Source organism: Neoarius graeffei, chromosome 14 (assembly GCF_027579695.1).
Source record: "Neoarius graeffei isolate fNeoGra1 chromosome 14, fNeoGra1.pri, whole genome shotgun sequence".
In the NCBI taxonomy this organism is placed as follows: Eukaryota; Metazoa; Chordata; class Actinopteri; order Siluriformes; family Ariidae; genus Neoarius; species Neoarius graeffei.
The window spans coordinates 21,234,492-21,252,514 of NC_083582.1; the positions used below are offsets into that span (position 1 = coordinate 21,234,492).

At 39.5% G+C, this 18,023-nt stretch overlaps 1 protein-coding gene across 1 annotated transcript; it reads left to right on the forward strand.

The window, feature by feature from the left end:
* The first annotated feature begins 9,721 nt into the window (after positions 1-9,721).
* LOC132897561 (uncharacterized) lies at positions 9,722-11,649 on the forward strand. Its single transcript, XM_060938819.1, has 3 exons — positions 9,722-10,979; positions 11,085-11,240; positions 11,629-11,649. Exons 1-3 carry the CDS (start codon positions 9,885-9,887, stop codon positions 11,647-11,649), a joined length of 1,272 nt encoding a protein of 423 aa, XP_060794802.1. The 5' UTR covers positions 9,722-9,884.
* Positions 11,650-18,023: the final 6,374 nt, after the last annotated feature.

Sequence of the window (18,023 nt, forward strand, 5' to 3'; positions counted from 1 at the left end):
TGTTTCCAACGCCTATTCAGTGCATAAAGCAAACGTCTGACAAGGAACATTGATTCTGTGTGAAATGAGTGCATATGTGACATGAAACAACTTTCTAAGGATGGATTATCATGTTTTCGAGCTTTTAACACATTTTCGTCATTTTAACTGTAAAAGCACGTCTGAAACGAGTATTCAACATCGTATTGTGATAGGCACTTGTTCAGAGTGGGAAAACACACTGAGTGCATGAAAACCAGCTTTCCTTCAGCAGGAGCGCCTTCAGCCTGTTTCCAACGCCTATTCAGTGCATAAAGCAAACGTCTGACAAGGAACATTGATTCTGTGTGAAATGAGTGCATATGTGACATGAAACAACTTTCTAAGGATGGATTATCAGGTTTTCGAGCTTTTAACACATTTTCGTCATTTTAACTGTAAAAGCACGTCTGAAACGAGTATTCAACATCGTATTGTGATAGGCACTTGTTCAGAGTGGGAAAACACACTGAGTGCATGAAAACCAGCTTTCCTTCAGCGGGAGCGCCATCAGCCTGTTTCTAACGCCTTTTAAGTGCATAAAACAACCGTCTGACAAGGAACATTGATTCTGTGTGAAATGAGTGCATTCGAGCATATGGTGACATGAAACAACTTTCTAAGCCTGGATTTTCATGTTTTCTAGCTTTTAAAACATTTTCATCACATTGGTCATTTTAACTGTAAAAGCACGTCTGAAACGAGTTTTCAACATAATACTGTGATTATGCACTTGTTCAGAGTGGGAAAACACACTGTGTGTCACTGAGTGCATCAAACCAGCTTTCCTTCAGCAGGAGCGCCTTCAGCCTGTTTCCAACGCCTATTCAGTGCATAAAGCAAACGTCTGACAAGGAACATTGATTCTGTGTGAAATGAGTGCATATGTGACATGAAACAACTTTCTAAGGATGGATTATCATGTTTTCGAGCTTTTAACACATTTTCGTCATTTTAACTGTAAAAGCACGTCTGAAACGAGTATTCAACATCGTATTGTGATAGGCACTTGTTCAGAGTGGGAAAACACACTGAGTGCATGAAAACCAGCTTTCCTTCAGCGGGAGCGCCATCAGCCTGTTTCTAACGCCTTTTAAGTGCATAAAACAAACGTCTGACAAGGAACATTGATTCTGTGTGAAATGAGTGCATTCGAGCATATGGTGACATGAAACAACTTTCTAAGGATGGATTATCAGGTTTTCGAGCTTTTAACACACTTTCATCACATTGCTCATTTTAACTGTCAAAGCACGTCTGAAACGAGTATTCAACATAATACTGTGATATGCCCTTGTTTCGAGTGGAAAACCACTTTGCGTCACTGAGTGCCTGAAACCAGCTTTCCTTCAGCAGGAGCGCCTTCAGCCTGTTTCTAACGCCTTTTCAGTGCATAAAGCAAACGTCTAAGGAACATTGATTCTGTGTGAAATGAGTGCATTCGAGCATATGTGACATGAAACAACTTTCTAAGCATGGATTTTCATGTTTTCTAGCTTTTAAAACATTTTCATCACATTGGTCATTTTAACTGTAAAAGCACGTCTGAAACGAGTTTTCAACATAATACTGTGATTATGCACTTGTTCAGAGTGGGAAAACACACTGTGTGTCACTGAGTGCATCAAACCAGCTTTCCTTCAGCAGGAGCGCCTTCAGCCTGTTTCCAACGCCTATTCAGTGCATAAAGCAAACGTCTGACAAGGAACATTGATTCTGTGTGAAATGAGTGCATATGTGACATGAAACAACTTTCTAAGGATGGATTATCATGTTTTCGAGCTTTTAACACATTTTCGTCATTTTAACTGTAAAAGCACGTCTGAAACGAGTATTCAACATCGTATTGTGATAGGCACTTGTTCAGAGTGGGAAAACACACTGAGTGCATGAAAACCAGCTTTCCTTCAGCAGGAGCGCCTTCAGCCTGTTTCCAACGCCTATTCAGTGCATAAAGCAAACGTCTGACAAGGAACATTGATTCTGTGTGAAATGAGTGCATATGTGACATGAAACAACTTTCTAAGGATGGATTATCAGGTTTTCGAGCTTTTAACACATTTTCGTCATTTTAACTGTAAAAGCACGTCTGAAACGAGTATTCAACATCGTATTGTGATAGGCACTTGTTCAGAGTGGGAAAACACACTGAGTGCATGAAAACCAGCTTTCCTTCAGCAGGAGCGCCTTCAGCCTGTTTCCAACGCCTATTCAGTGCATAAAGCAAACGTCTGACAAGGAACATTGATTCTGTGTGAAATGAGTGCATATGTGACATGAAACAACTTTCTAAGGATGGATTATCAGGTTTTCGAGCTTTTAACACATTTTCGTCATTTTAACTGTAAAAGCACGTCTGAAACGAGTATTCAACATCGTATTGTGATAGGCACTTGTTCAGAGTGGGAAAACACACTGAGTGCATGAAAACCAGCTTTCCTTCAGCGGGAGCGCCATCAGCCTGTTTCTAACGCCTTTTAAGTGCATAAAACAACCGTCTGACAAGGAACATTGATTCTGTGTGAAATGAGTGCATTCGAGCATATGGTGACATGAAACAACTTTCTAAGCCTGGATTTTCATGTTTTCTAGCTTTTAAAACATTTTCATCACATTGGTCATTTTAACTGTAAAAGCACGTCTGAAACGAGTTTTCAACATAATACTGTGATTATGCACTTGTTCAGAGTGGGAAAACACACTGTGTGTCACTGAGTGCATCAAACCAGCTTTCCTTCAGCAGGAGCGCCTTCAGCCTGTTTCCAACGCCTATTCAGTGCATAAAGCAAACGTCTGACAAGGAACATTGATTCTGTGTGAAATGAGTGCATATGTGACATGAAACAACTTTCTAAGGATGGATTATCATGTTTTCGAGCTTTTAACACATTTTCGTCATTTTAACTGTAAAAGCACGTCTGAAACGAGTATTCAACATCGTATTGTGATAGGCACTTGTTCAGAGTGGGAAAACACACTGAGTGCATGAAAACCAGCTTTCCTTCAGCAGGAGCGCCTTCAGCCTGTTTCCAACGCCTATTCAGTGCATAAAGCAAACGTCTGACAAGGAACATTGATTCTGTGTGAAATGAGTGCATATGTGACATGAAACAACTTTCTAAGGATGGATTATCATGTTTTCGAGCTTTTAACACATTTTCGTCATTTTAACTGTAAAAGCACGTCTGAAACGAGTATTCAACATCGTATTGTGATAGGCACTTGTTCAGAGTGGGAAAACACACTGAGTGCATGAAAACCAGCTTTCCTTCAGCGGGAGCGCCATCAGCCTGTTTCTAACGCCTTTTAAGTGCATAAAACAACCGTCTGACAAGGAACATTGATTCTGTGTGAAATGAGTGCATTCGAGCATATGGTGACATGAAACAACTTTCTAAGCCTGGATTTTCATGTTTTCTAGCTTTTAAAACATTTTCATCACATTGGTCATTTTAACTGTAAAAGCACGTCTGAAACGAGTTTTCAACATAATACTGTGATTATGCACTTGTTCAGAGTGGGAAAACACACTGTGTGTCACTGAGTGCATCAAACCAGCTTTCCTTCAGCAGGAGCGCCTTCAGCCTGTTTCCAACGCCTATTCAGTGCATAAAGCAAACGTCTGACAAGGAACATTGATTCTGTGTGAAATGAGTGCATATGTGACATGAAACAACTTTCTAAGGATGGATTATCATGTTTTCGAGCTTTTAACACATTTTCGTCATTTTAACTGTAAAAGCACGTCTGAAACGAGTATTCAACATCGTATTGTGATAGGCACTTGTTCAGAGTGGGAAAACACACTGAGTGCATGAAAACCAGCTTTCCTTCAGCAGGAGCGCCTTCAGCCTGTTTCCAACGCCTATTCAGTGCATAAAGCAAACGTCTGACAAGGAACATTGATTCTGTGTGAAATGAGTGCATATGTGACATGAAACAACTTTCTAAGGATGGATTATCATGTTTTCGAGCTTTTAACACATTTTCGTCATTTTAACTGTAAAAGCACGTCTGAAACGAGTATTCAACATCGTATTGTGATAGGCACTTGTTCAGAGTGGGAAAACACACTGAGTGCATGAAAACCAGCTTTCCTTCAGCGGGAGCGCCATCAGCCTGTTTCTAACGCCTTTTAAGTGCATAAAACAAACGTCTGACAAGGAACATTGATTCTGTGTGAAATGAGTGCATTCGAGCATATGGTGACATGAAACAACTTTCTAAGGATGGATTATCAGGTTTTCGAGCTTTTAACACACTTTCATCACATTGCTCATTTTAACTGTCAAAGCACGTCTGAAACGAGTTTTCAACATAATACTGTGATTATGCACTTGTTCAGAGTGGGAAAACACACTGTGTGTCACTGAGTGCATCAAACCAGCTTTCCTTCAGCAGGAGCGCCTTCAGCCTGTTTCCAACGCCTATTCAGTGCATAAAGCAAACGTCTGACAAGGAACATTGATTCTGTGTGAAATGAGTGCATATGTGACATGAAACAACTTTCTAAGGATGGATTATCATGTTTTCGAGCTTTTAACACATTTTCGTTATTTTAACTGTAAAAGCACGTCTGAAACGAGTATTCAACATCGTATTGTGATAGGCACTTGTTCAGAGTGGGAAAACACACTGAGTGCATGAAAACCAGCTTTCCTTCAGCGGGAGCGCCATCAGCCTGTTTCTAACGCCTTTTAAGTGCATAAAACAAACGTCTGACAAGGAACATTGATTCTGTGTGAAATGAGTGCATTCGAGCATATGGTGACATGAAACAACTTTCTAAGGATGGATTATCAGGTTTTCGAGCTTTTAACACACTTTCATCACATTGCTCATTTTAACTGTCAAAGCACGTCTGAAACGAGTATTCAACATAATACTGTGATATGCCCTTGTTTCGAGTGGAAAACCACTTTGCGTCACTGAGTGCCTGAAACCAGCTTTCCTTCAGCAGGAGCGCCTTCAGCCTGTTTCTAACGCCTTTTCAGTGCATAAAGCAAACGTCTAAGGAACATTGATTCTGTGTGAAATGAGTGCATTCGAGCATATGTGACATGAAACAACTTTCTAAGCATGGATTTTCATGTTTTCTAGCTTTTAAAACATTTTCATCACATTGGTCATTTTAACTGTAAAAGCACGTCTGAAACGAGTTTTCAACATAATACTGTGATTATGCACTTGTTCAGAGTGGGAAAACACACTGTGTGTCACTGAGTGCATCAAACCAGCTTTCCTTCAGCAGGAGCGCCTTCAGCCTGTTTCCAACGCCTTTTCAGTGCATAAAGCAAACGTCTGACAAGGAACATTGATTCTGTGTGAAATGAGTGCATATGTGACATGAAACAACTTTCTACACTGAAAGAAATCATTCAAGAGCCCAGTAAATGTAACATTAATATATAGGTAGGCATGCTTAATAAAACTGCTGAATGTCATCATGACGGGTATTTGATTTGACTACATCAAAATTCATTAGTAAAAATCCAACAGGAATCTTTGTGTGAAATACCTATACTAAAATTAAGTTAATGTCTTTAAAATAAATTCATATTTGACTCACAGATTATATTATTTGAATATTTGTAATAATAAATGTTTGTTTTCAACAATTTTTTTGAGAATGCACTACAAATATCAATTAGCTTTAAGTACGTGTGGTTATCAAACAATTCAACTCAATTTTATTGGACAGTAACTTAACAACTTAAAAAAATCAAGTAAGCAGAACCGACTGTGTGACGTCTTTCCCCTGACGGTTGGGACAGATCTGAAAAATGGAGGCAGGCATGGAGGAGCATGTGGCCGTCGTGCTGGCGGGCAAAGCGGATTAATTTAAATATCAACCTGACCTGACGGTAAGTAGCTGATTTTGAATGAATTTATTTTTTTGTGATAACATTCCTTTGCATTAAATATCAATTTAACGTTACAAACATTACTATCGCGACGAAGCCATTCCTCACCAAAGCTAATTGGCCTTGTTAGCTAACATTATTTTAATGGCATAACTTATTTGAAACACTGTGTCAAACATGTTGTGGCATATTTTAAGGTAGAGACAGTTTCGGCAATAAATTCCAAAACTTTTCTCCGTGCTAAGTTAGCCATATACAGACTTGCTTTGTAGTTCGGTTTCAGACCGCGTGAACGTTAATTCTGGCGCCGGGTCAACCCGGCCCGACCCACGGGTTATGGCAGGACAAGCCCCCGGCCTCTACGGTAGCATGTAGTGTTATCCAGCACCGAAATAGCGGATGTACAAGCTCTGAATGCACTGTTGCACGCGCTGCATATTTTTTTCGAGTTCGCCTGGAAGTAAGTGTCGGTCTGCTTCATATATCCACGGGTTTGGCTGTCTTTTGAGCTGCTCTCACCGTCGACCTGGTTCACCTGGGAGAGGTGGTCTTGGTCGAAGCGGTGTGCACGGGGTTTTGTTGAGTTTAGAGCCATAAACTATGCGAAATGTGGTCCATGTATGAATTCTCCCAACTTTGGAATGATGCTGTCTCCGTTCTCATCTCCTTTTCTCTGTTTTTAATTTCATGTGCTTTAATTAAACACATAAATGGAAGGGGAAAATTGTTTCTATGGTGTAAATAATATTATCAAAATTAAGTAAGTCTTAAGTAATTAAGATTAAACATGACGAAGTAAAAAAAAAAGTCACTACATGTGCTGTGCCTGTGTTTATCATAGTTGTCTCAAATGTTAACGTCTCAGGCTGGGCTCTGTCTTATATTGATTTTCAGTGCAGGTCTGTTGTCTGTCTCACTCACTTGAGCCAGTGTGTGTGTAGTAGGCTTTTTTTTAAGTTCATAGTGGCTTGTATGTTTGGTTGTTAAAGTGTTTTCATGCATTTAAAAATATTTTCAAAACCTGCTTTTCAGCATGGGAAAAAATCGCTGAGTAAGAGTGAGTGGAGAGGTAAGTTGTTTGGATTTAATAATAGTAAAGCACACTGAATATTTATTATAAATTTTGTGGGAAGATATACTTGCTGTAGCAGGTAACAGAGATTTTTATTGCGGTCACATTTTTTCTTTTTCCTTATGTTACAGAATCGGCGTGGGAGCCACAGAAGTGCACGTATTACAGAGAAAAATTGAGGGAGGACAGCAGAAGGCCACACTTGACCCAGATTACCACGACCACCTTGTTCTTTGGCGTGTGAGCTGCTGATGCTCCCTATAAACCCACATTAAGGTAACAGTGTATGGAATGGCACTGCAAGCTCTGCACATTTGTGGCATCATCGAAGGGGGGACTTCTTAAACACTATCGACTGAAACATGGACATTTTGGTCGTGGACATTTTCTGCCTTGTATTCATTTGAACTGTTCATGTTCCTTTAAAACTTGGGGTGGCTTGCGTACACACTTGTATAGAGCTCACAAATCAGAGGAAACTGAAAATCAACAAGATGCAATAGCTTTCAAATGTAAAATTTGTGACTCATGCTTTCCAAATACTAAAGATTATTTTCAACACATTAACTCTCATCTTAAAAGACTAGAAACGATCGAGTGTGTGTTTGATGGCTGTGAGTTCACAACAAACGTATATGGCACTTATGCTACTCATAGAAGTCGAAAGCACCAATCTTACTCATGTGAGGACTTGAAGGCTGATGTCATTGTAAAAATTCCAATTTCTACCAGTGTTCAACAGAATGAAAGCCATTTTTCATCACTGGAATCAACTGATGATGTGGAGTTGGAAACTACTGTAGATTCAGATTGCGAGGGACATACAGGTGCATATGTGGAAATAATTGGTTCTCTCTTGTTGAAGCTAGAAAGCATTTATAATGTCACAGGTAAATGTTTAGATGACTTGGTGGAACAGCTCCAGTTTATTTGTGCATCGTCATCTCAACAAATTCCAAATTTAGTGAGAAATATTTTGACACAGAATAACTGCACTGTTGATGAAAATGTTATCAGTGAGTTAGTTGAAAAATTACAACTCTGTAATCCTCTAACTAAAGCCTTTGCGGCTGATGGTCCCTTTCATTCTAAGTATAAGAGGGGGAAATACTTTAAAGAAAACTTCAATTTTATTGAGCCAGTTGAATATATATTTGATCCACAGGACAGTAATAGCTTTCAATATGTGCCTATCCTAAAATCCTTACAGCAACTGTTAAACAATAAAGATATTGTGAGCAAAATACTGACAAGTCATTCAGGCAAGGCGTCACAGCTTTCATCCTTTAAAGATGGCAAATATTTTAAGTTAAATGAGTTTTATTCAGATGGAGAGTTAAAAATTTCACTCATACTTTATGCGGATGATTTTGAAATATGTAATCCGCTTGGAACCTCGCGGAAAAAACATAAAGTGACAGCCTTCTATTGGGTACTTGCAGATGTGCCTTCAGAATTGAGATCCCAGTTAACATCAATTAATTTGGCACTACTTTGCAAAGCTAATGATGTTAAGAAATTTGGCTATGAAACCGTCCTGGAGCCTCTCTTGAAGGACCTTATTATATTAGAGGAAGAAGGCATTTTTTTCCCTGCCATTGGCAAAAATATTAGAGGAACAGTTTTTTGTGTTTCAGCGGATAATCTGGGTGCCCATGCTTTGAGTGGTCTGGTGGAAAGTTTTACTGGGCATTACATATGTAGATTTTGTGTTGGGGACCATTCAGACTACCAGCAAAAAGAGGTGCATTCTGGATTTTTTCCACCAAGAACAAAGGAGAATTATGCATCACATGTTCAAGCTGTAAAGGAAAACCCTGATCAGGGACATTGTTATGGTGTAAAGAAGGTTTGTCCCTTAACAGAAAAATTGAAGCATTTCCATTTTGTGACAGGGTACCCCCCAGATGTGCTCCACGACCTCTTAGAAGGAGTAATACCATTGGAGTTAGCACTATGTCTTAACTTGTTTGTAAAAAAGCAGTATTTCACTCTGTTACAACTGAACAATTTAATTGCAGAGTTTCCATATAAGTGGACTGACAAAACTGACCGCCCTCAACCAATCTCGCTAAATCTTTCTTCTCGCAGATCTATCGGCGGAAACGCACACGAGAATTGGACACTACTGAGATTGTTACCATTCATAATTGGTACAAAAGTGCCATTCACTGAACCCGCTTGGCAAGTTCTCATGACCTTAAAAGACATTACTGAACTTGTGATATCCCCTGTTCATACCGAGGACAGTATTAGTTATCTCGATAAATTGATTTCTGAACATCGCCATCAACTGTTAGAAGTGTTTCCTGGCTTTAAGTTAACTCCGAAGTTCCATTTTTTAGAACATTATCCGGACATGATAAAATGCTTTGGGCCTTTGGTTTGTGTCTGGACCATGCGCTTTGAAGCTAAACATAATTTTTTCAAGCGTACTGTCAGACACACCAACAGTTTCAGAAACATTCTACTCACTCTCGCCACAAAGCACCAAATGATGCTGGCTTATCATTTACATGCTGATGCTTTGAAACCTGCATTATGTGTGAGTAAAGTAACTAGTATTCCATTGGCATTGCTGCATGAAGAGATACAGGAGTCTTTTAAAAAAGCATATCCAACACAAACCACAGTGGAGCTGACAAGTGCACTGTCATATCATGGAACCAGATATGCAGTTGGGATGATTCTACCCCATGGATCTACCGGTGGTCTGCCCAATTTTGTGGAGATTTCACAAATTGTGATTGTGGGCAGTGATCTAAACTTCATTGTTAAGTTGCTCAACAGCTGGTATTATGAACATTTTAGGGGGTTTGTTTTGGAGCACTCTGGGAAGGTGACCCTGCTCGGCATAGAGCAACTTAGTGATACATACCCACTGACACCATACTATGTGGGAGGGAAATGCATGGTCAGTTTAAAACGACATGTTATTATCCAGTATTAGGTCAGTAAAAGCTGTATTTGTTTTTGTACAGATGGACCCTGTTGTTCTGAAGGTGATTATTGATCATCATAGTGAGAAGCTCACACTGTCACCAGGGATTCCAGATACAGTGGAGCAATTGCATAAGACTGTGAAGGACACATTTCAGATTCATGAAGAATTCACTCTTCATTACCTTGACGAGGACTTTGGAGATTTCTTCACAATTCATTCTACTAAGGACGTTAAACATAAGGGAACAATCAAAGTGGTTGTCATTCCTTCCATAGTGCTCACAACGGTACCACCAGAGACTGAAAATGTGGCAGATGTAAGTGATGTGAGTGACACTTCCAGCTTTACTTCAAAAACGTTGCCTTCACAGTCATCCTGTAGTTCTGTAGACTACCAGTCAGATGGCTCATCGGTGTCATCACAAGATACTATATTGTTGAGCCCTGAACGGGCATTGTGGCCAAGTGAAGTTGAAATTCCACTTTTTTCAGTTGCAACAGAGGCAGTACTCAGGAATGCAAATGAACTGTTTTTGAAAGATGGCACTGTCCTCAACAACACCCGGGTCAAGTCTGAAATAATGGAAAAGCTGGCAGATTACATGTACATTTACACTGCCTATCCTACAGGCCTTCAGGTTGGACAGGTTGCAGAAGCCTTAGTCCAAAAACATCCATGTCTAACAGAACCCGGAAGTCGCAACGGATGGATTGGATGGATGTACAGCCTCAAATACAAAATGGGAAATTATAGGTCCAAGTTAAGAAATCTTGGATTTCCTGAAGTCACGTGCAATTCTCTTAAAAACAAACGTCCTGGTGAGAGGAAACCAGCCCAAAATGTTAAAAAGGCACGCAAAGGGGAAGTGATGTATCTCCCACATTATCCTTCAGGAGAAAGCTCTGAACAACAAGAGGCACAGCGGCTAACAATCCTGTCCGAACTAAAGAAGAGAGAGAGGGCGACCGTCAGCCAATTGATGTCCAACACTTTTGCTCATAGAAGACAGGATGTTGTCAGTCTTCAACTGAGCATCAGAGAGATCAAAGAAAGGTGGCCTGCCTTGTTTGACATGTCACAGGTGAGATTAAAAATCTGTACAGTTTTATGCAAATGCACCTTAGGCAGCTTGTTTAAACCCAAGTCTATAAATTGGGCCTTGTGCTTTTGTTTTGTCTTTTTTCAGGTCAACGCAGAGTTCCATCGAATAACCACCATAAATCTTGAGGCCAAATTCATGTTCAAGTTGGACCACTACACCCCGAAACTCCTTGCCATCTTCCAGGCCAAGAAAGGTGCTGCTGCAGAGAGACATCGTGCAGAGATGAATATTCTACTGCAGGTATTTTAGTTTACTCCTGAGATCATTTTTTCCACCACAGTGTTTTCTTGTTTATCTGCTCTAACCAACTATTTCTTGTTCATATACAACAACATACTCTGCCTACTACAATGTTTTACTGTTAATTTTTACTGTTTCAATATGACTGTATTCTGAGCTACATCAGAAATATCATATGGCAAATATGACGTCAAGATTCCAGTGACCACTACAGATAAGGGATGAATGTTCATAGAAATTTTAATGATTTACCAACTGCTCGACTAAACTGTTTCATTTTTCCAGTGTAGTCAAAACTGTTATAATCTTTAAAGTAGAAGGGCCAAAATGTACACTGAGTGACTACAGTATCTTGTCAGCTGTTGTTTTTTCCCCCTCTCCTTAACAGAGTGGAATTCCTATTGATTAAACTAGAGAAGTTGTCATCAGATGCCTCATTGATCACCTGGGAGAAGATGTCGGTGCCTTAATCAAGGAGTTTGAGGTGAGTGCAAAAAAAAAATACATTGTCAGCTGCACTTTGCCCTTTTGTGTCTATTGGAAAGACTGCAACATTGCTCTTGTAGCTTATATCTAAATCAGATCAGATCAGTTAGTGCAGGGAGGTGGAGCTCTCGAGGATCTGTGGAAACAAAGAGACACCAAGGCCAAACTACAAGTTGAAACGTTAATTACCTGAATTAGTGTTTAAGTCGTCATCATTATTATTTTCATGGGTCTATTCATTATAATTCAAAGTTGTGCTTGTTAAAATAATAGACAACTTGGACCATGATGTTTGTATAGCTTATTTTATGTAGTTGGTCATTTATGTTGTTCTGGTGACATTCTGCCTGCTCTAACCACTTTCATTTACAATGTCTACAGACTTCTGGTGACTCAGCCATCGATGTGGAAGAAGAGCTCGGAGCAGAAATGATGGCTCTGTACCTTGTGCAAAGTGCAAATGGACAAATCGTGGACGTAGGAATCGTCATCGAGGGTTCCATTGTACTCAACCACCTTGATGATCTCAGCAGAGCCTGCTGCTACTTGCTTGGGCTAACTTATGCCTTGGATCTTAAATACCCAAAAACTCACAAGTACACTTTTGAAGTATTTCAGAAGATGCTTGTTGAAGTGGATGCTGGGAACCTGTCAACAAAGGTGCAAAGACTGAAAAACAACGTGATGATATAGATATCTGTTGAGTGAGCACAGCTGAGACTCAAACATAGAACTATGCGTGTAAGGCAAAAACAGACTCTACCCATTGCACATTTACATTGTGTTGTGTTGTGTTCATCATTTCTGAGCCACAAGACTGGTTACTGGGCATTATATATGTAGATTTTGTATCGAGGACCATTCAGACTACCAGCAAAAAGAGGTGCATTCTGGATTTTTTTTCCAGCAAGAACAAAGGACAATTATGCATCACATGTTCTGTGATGTGCTCCACAACCTCTTAGAAGGAGTAATACCATTGGAGATAGTACTATGTCTTAACTTGTTTGTAAAGCGTTATTTAACTCTGTTACAACTGAACATTTTAAATGCAGAGATACATTTGGACCGACAACACTGACCGCCCTCCTGCTAAAACTTTCTTCTCGCAGATCTATCAGCGGAAACGCACACGAGAACTGGACACTGAGATTGTTACCATTCATCATTGGGACTAAAGTGCCATTCACTGAACCTGTGTGGCAAGTCTGTCTCTGCACAGACTGCACATCTGATTTCTTTTTGATTTCATATTTACCACAAGGCTTCAATTTTTTCAACTATAGAGTGTTGAGGCCAGAAATAACTTTGTTCTTCTAAAGAAGAAGTTTTTGTATTTTCAGTTTGAAGTATTTGGAAATGTGAGAAAAGCACAAGAGTTGACTATTGTATCGTCACATCTAAACATGAAGCCACATACTATATGCTGGAGATGATGTTTGCCGTTATGTTACAGATTGAAAGGTGTAACTATTCATCAATGTGTTTAGTGTTAAGATTACACCTAGCATTAATATTCATTTCTATCTTTTTTTTCCATGGCCATTTGGCAAGAAGTATTTGTTTGATCTTGTAGCAGTTTCAAATGTGCTGCTGTAGGTTGTGTCCCCATAACTTGAGTGTTAAGACAGACGGACAAGGTAAATAAAGTTGGTGATTGAGATAGGGAAAATCACAGTTGAATCCTTCTGTTGTGATACAACTCCAGTTCTCGTGGAGAATTTTGAAGAATGGGGGGGTGGGAGTGGGGGGCTGTTAAGATGCACTTTTGGTTGATGCTAGTATGTGCAGATGTTGGGGGGAAAAATGTCAATTTCTGAAAATTGTTTTGAATAAACTTTTCCTGTTTTGTGAAGCCTTGGTCATATTCATTTATAGTAGCTACTGAATATCCTCAAATAAAAATAAAAACTAAAAAAATCATTCAATACAACACACCTTTTTTAGTAAGTCATTGGCAAATTTGCTAGTATCTCCTATAAATGTTTTCAATTACATTTACTTAGTTTCTTTAGTTTTTTTACTCAGGTTTTTCAATACGATTAACACAACGTTTCAGTTACATTTACTTAATTTATGTGGTATTTGAGCCTAGTCAATTCATTCAGACTTACTTGAAAATATTACTCAGATTTACTCATGATTCATGTTTTGATTTAACTGATTTGGGAGCTTTCAAATCTACTCAATATCTTTGAGTGTAAAAATGTTTCACCAATTGTATTAAGTAATATGCAGTATTACTTTTTAGAGTGTAAGGATGGATTATCATGTTTTCGAGCTTTTAACACATTTTCGTCATTTTAACTGTAAAAGCACGTCTGAAACGAGTATTCAACATCGTATTGTGATAGGCACTTGTTCAGAGTGGGAAAACACACTGAGTGCATGAAAACCAGCTTTCCTTCAGCGGGAGCGCCATCAGCCTGTTTCTAACGCCTTTTAAGTGCATAAAACAACCGTCTGACAAGGAACATTGATTCTGTGTGAAATGAGTGCATTCGAGCATATGGTGACATGAAACAACTTTCTAAGCCTGGATTTTCATGTTTTCTAGCTTTTAAAACATTTTCATCACATTGGTCATTTTAACTGTAAAAGCACGTCTGAAACGAGTTTTCAACATAATACTGTGATTATGCACTTGTTCAGAGTGGGAAAACACACTTTGTGTCACTGAGTGCATCAAACCAGCTTTCCTTCAGCAGGAGTGCCTTCAGCCTGTTTCCAACGCCTATTCAGTGCATAAAGCAAACGTCTGACAAGGAACATTGATTCTGTGTGAAATGAGTGCATATGTGACATGAAACAACTTTCTAAGGATGGATTATCATGTTTTCGAGCTTTTAACACATTTTCGTCATTTTAACTGTAAAAGCACGTCTGAAACGAGTATTCAACATCGTATTGTGATAGGCACTTGTTCAGAGTGGGAAAACACACTGAGTGCATGAAAACCAGCTTTCCTTCAGCAGGAGCGCCTTCAGCCTGTTTCCAACGCCTATTCAGTGCATAAAGCAAACGTCTGACAAGGAACATTGATTCTGTGTGAAATGAGTGCATATGTGACATGAAACAACTTTCTAAGGATGGATTATCATGTTTTCGAGCTTTTAACACATTTTCGTCATTTTAACTGTAAAAGCACGTCTGAAACGAGTATTCAACATCGTATTGTGATAGGCACTTGTTCAGAGTGGGAAAACACACTGAGTGCATGAAAACCAGCTTTCCTTCAGCAGGAGCGCCTTCAGCCTGTTTCCAACGCCTATTCAGTGCATAAAGCAAACGTCTGACAAGGAACATTGATTCTGTGTGAAATGAGTGCATATGTGACATGAAACAACTTTCTAAGGATGGATTATCATGTTTTCGAGCTTTTAACACATTTTCGTCATTTTAACTGTAAAAGCACGTCTGAAACGAGTATTCAACATCGTATTGTGATAGGCACTTGTTCAGAGTGGGAAAACACACTGAGTGCATGAAAACCAGCTTTCCTTCAGCGGGAGCGCCATCAGCCTGTTTCTAACGCCTTTTAAGTGCATAAAACAAACGTCTGACAAGGAACATTGATTCTGTGTGAAATGAGTGCATTCGAGCATATGGTGACATGAAACAACTTTCTAAGGATGGATTATCAGGTTTTCGAGCTTTTAACACACTTTCATCACATTGCTCATTTTAACTGTCAAAGCACGTCTGAAACGAGTATTCAACATAATACTGTGATATGCCCTTGTTTCGAGTGGAAAACCACTTTGCGTCACTGAGTGCCTGAAACCAGCTTTCCTTCAGCAGGAGCGCCTTCAGCCTGTTTCTAACGCCTTTTCAGTGCATAAAGCAAACGTCTAAGGAACATTGATTCTGTGTGAAATGAGTGCATTCGAGCATATGTGACATGAAACAACTTTCTAAGCATGGATTTTCATGTTTTCTAGCTTTTAAAACATTTTCATCACATTGGTCATTTTAACTGTAAAAGCACGTCTGAAACGAGTTTTCAACATAATACTGTGATTATGCACTTGTTCAGAGTGGGAAAACACACTGTCACTGAGTGCATCAAACCAGCTTTCCTTCAGCAGGAGCGCCTTCAGCCTGTTTCCAACGCCTATTCAGTGCATAAAGCAAACGTCTGACAAGGAACATTGATTCTGTGTGAAATGAGTGCATATGTGACATGAAACAACTTTCTAAGGATGGATTATCATGTTTTCGAGCTTTTAACACATTTTCGTCATTTTAACTGTAAAAGCACGTCTGAAACGAGTATTCAACATCGTATTGTGATAGGCACTTGTTCAGAGTGGGAAAACACACTGAGTGCATGAAAACCAGCTTTCCTTCAGCGGGAGCGCCATCAGCCTGTTTCTAACGCCTTTTAAGTGCATAAAACAACCATCTGACAAGGAACATTGATTCTGTGTGAAATGAGTGCATTCGAGCATATGGTGACATGAAACAACTTTCAAAGCCTGGATTTTCATGTTTTCTAGCTTTTAAAACATTTTCATCACATTGGTCATTTTAACTGTAAAAGCACGTCTGAAACGAGTTTTCAACATAATACTGTGATTATGCACTTGTTCAGAGTGGGAAAACACACTTTGTGTCACTGAGTGCATCAAACCAGCTTTCCTTCAGCAGGAGCGCCTTCAGCCTGTTTCCAACGCCTATTCAGTGCATAAAGCAAACGTCTGACAAGGAACATTGATTCTGTGTGAAATGAGTGCATATGTGACATGAAACAACTTTCTAAGGATGGATTATCATGTTTTCGAGCTTTTAACACATTTTCGTCATTTTAACTGTAAAAGCACGTCTGAAACGAGTATTCAACATCGTATTGTGATAGGCACTTGTTCAGAGTGGGAAAACACACTGAGTGCATGAAAACCAGCTTTCCTTCAGCAGGAGCGCCTTCAGCCTGTTTCCAACGCCTATTCAGTGCATAAAGCAAACGTCTGACAAGGAACATTGATTCTGTGTGAAATGAGTGCATATGTGACATGAAACAACTTTCTAAGGATGGATTATCAGGTTTTCGAGCTTTTAACACATTTTCGTCATTTTAACTGTAAAAGCACGTCTGAAACGAGTATTCAACATCGTATTGTGATAGGCACTTGTTCAGAGTGGGAAAACACACTGAGTGCATGAAAACCAGCTTTCCTTCAGCAGGAGCGCCTTCAGCCTGTTTCCAACGCCTATTCAGTGCATAAAGCAAACGTCTGACAAGGAACATTGATTCTGTGTGAAATGAGTGCATATGTGACATGAAACAACTTTCTAAGGATGGATTATCATGTTTTCGAGCTTTTAACACATTTTCGTCATTTTAACTGTAAAAGCACGTCTGAAACGAGTATTCAACATCGTATTGTGATAGGCACTTGTTCAGAGTGGGAAAACACACTGAGTGCATGAAAACCAGCTTTCCTTCAGCAGGAGCGCCTTCAGCCTGTTTCCAACGCCTATTCAGTGCATAAAGCAAACGTCTGACAAGGAACATTGATTCTGTGTGAAATGAGTGCATATGTGACATGAAACAACTTTCTAAGGATGGATTATCAGGTTTTCGAGCTTTTAACACATTTTCGTCATTTTAACTGTAAAAGCACGTCTGAAACGAGTATTCAACATCGTATTGTGATAGGCACTTGTTCAGAGTGGGAAAACACACTGAGTGCATGAAAACCAGCTTTCCTTCAGCGGGAGCGCCATCAGCCTGTTTCTAACGCCTTTTAAGTGCATAAAACAAACGTCTGACAAGGAACATTGATTCTGTGTGAAATGAGTGCATTCGAGCATATGGTGACATGAAACAACTTTCTAAGGATGGATTATCAGGTTTTCGAGCTTTTAACACACTTTCATCACATTGCTCATTTTAACTGTCAAAGCACGTCTGAAACGAGTTTTCAACATAATACTGTGATTATGCACTTGTTCAGAGTGGGAAAACACACTGTGTGTCACTGAGTGCATCAAACCAGCTTTCCTTCAGCAGGAGCGCCTTCAGCCTGTTTCCAACGCCTATTCAGTGCATAAAGCAAACGTCTGACAAGGAACATTGATTCTGTGTGAAATGAGTGCATATGTGACATGAAACAACTTTCTAAGGATGGATTATCAGGTTTTCGAGCTTTTAACACATTTTCGTCATTTTAACTGTAAAAGCACGTCTGAAACGAGTATTCAACATCGTATTGTGATAGGCACTTGTTCAGAGTGGGAAAACACACTGAGTGCATGAAAACCAGCTTTCCTTCAGCGGGAGCGCCATCAGCCTGT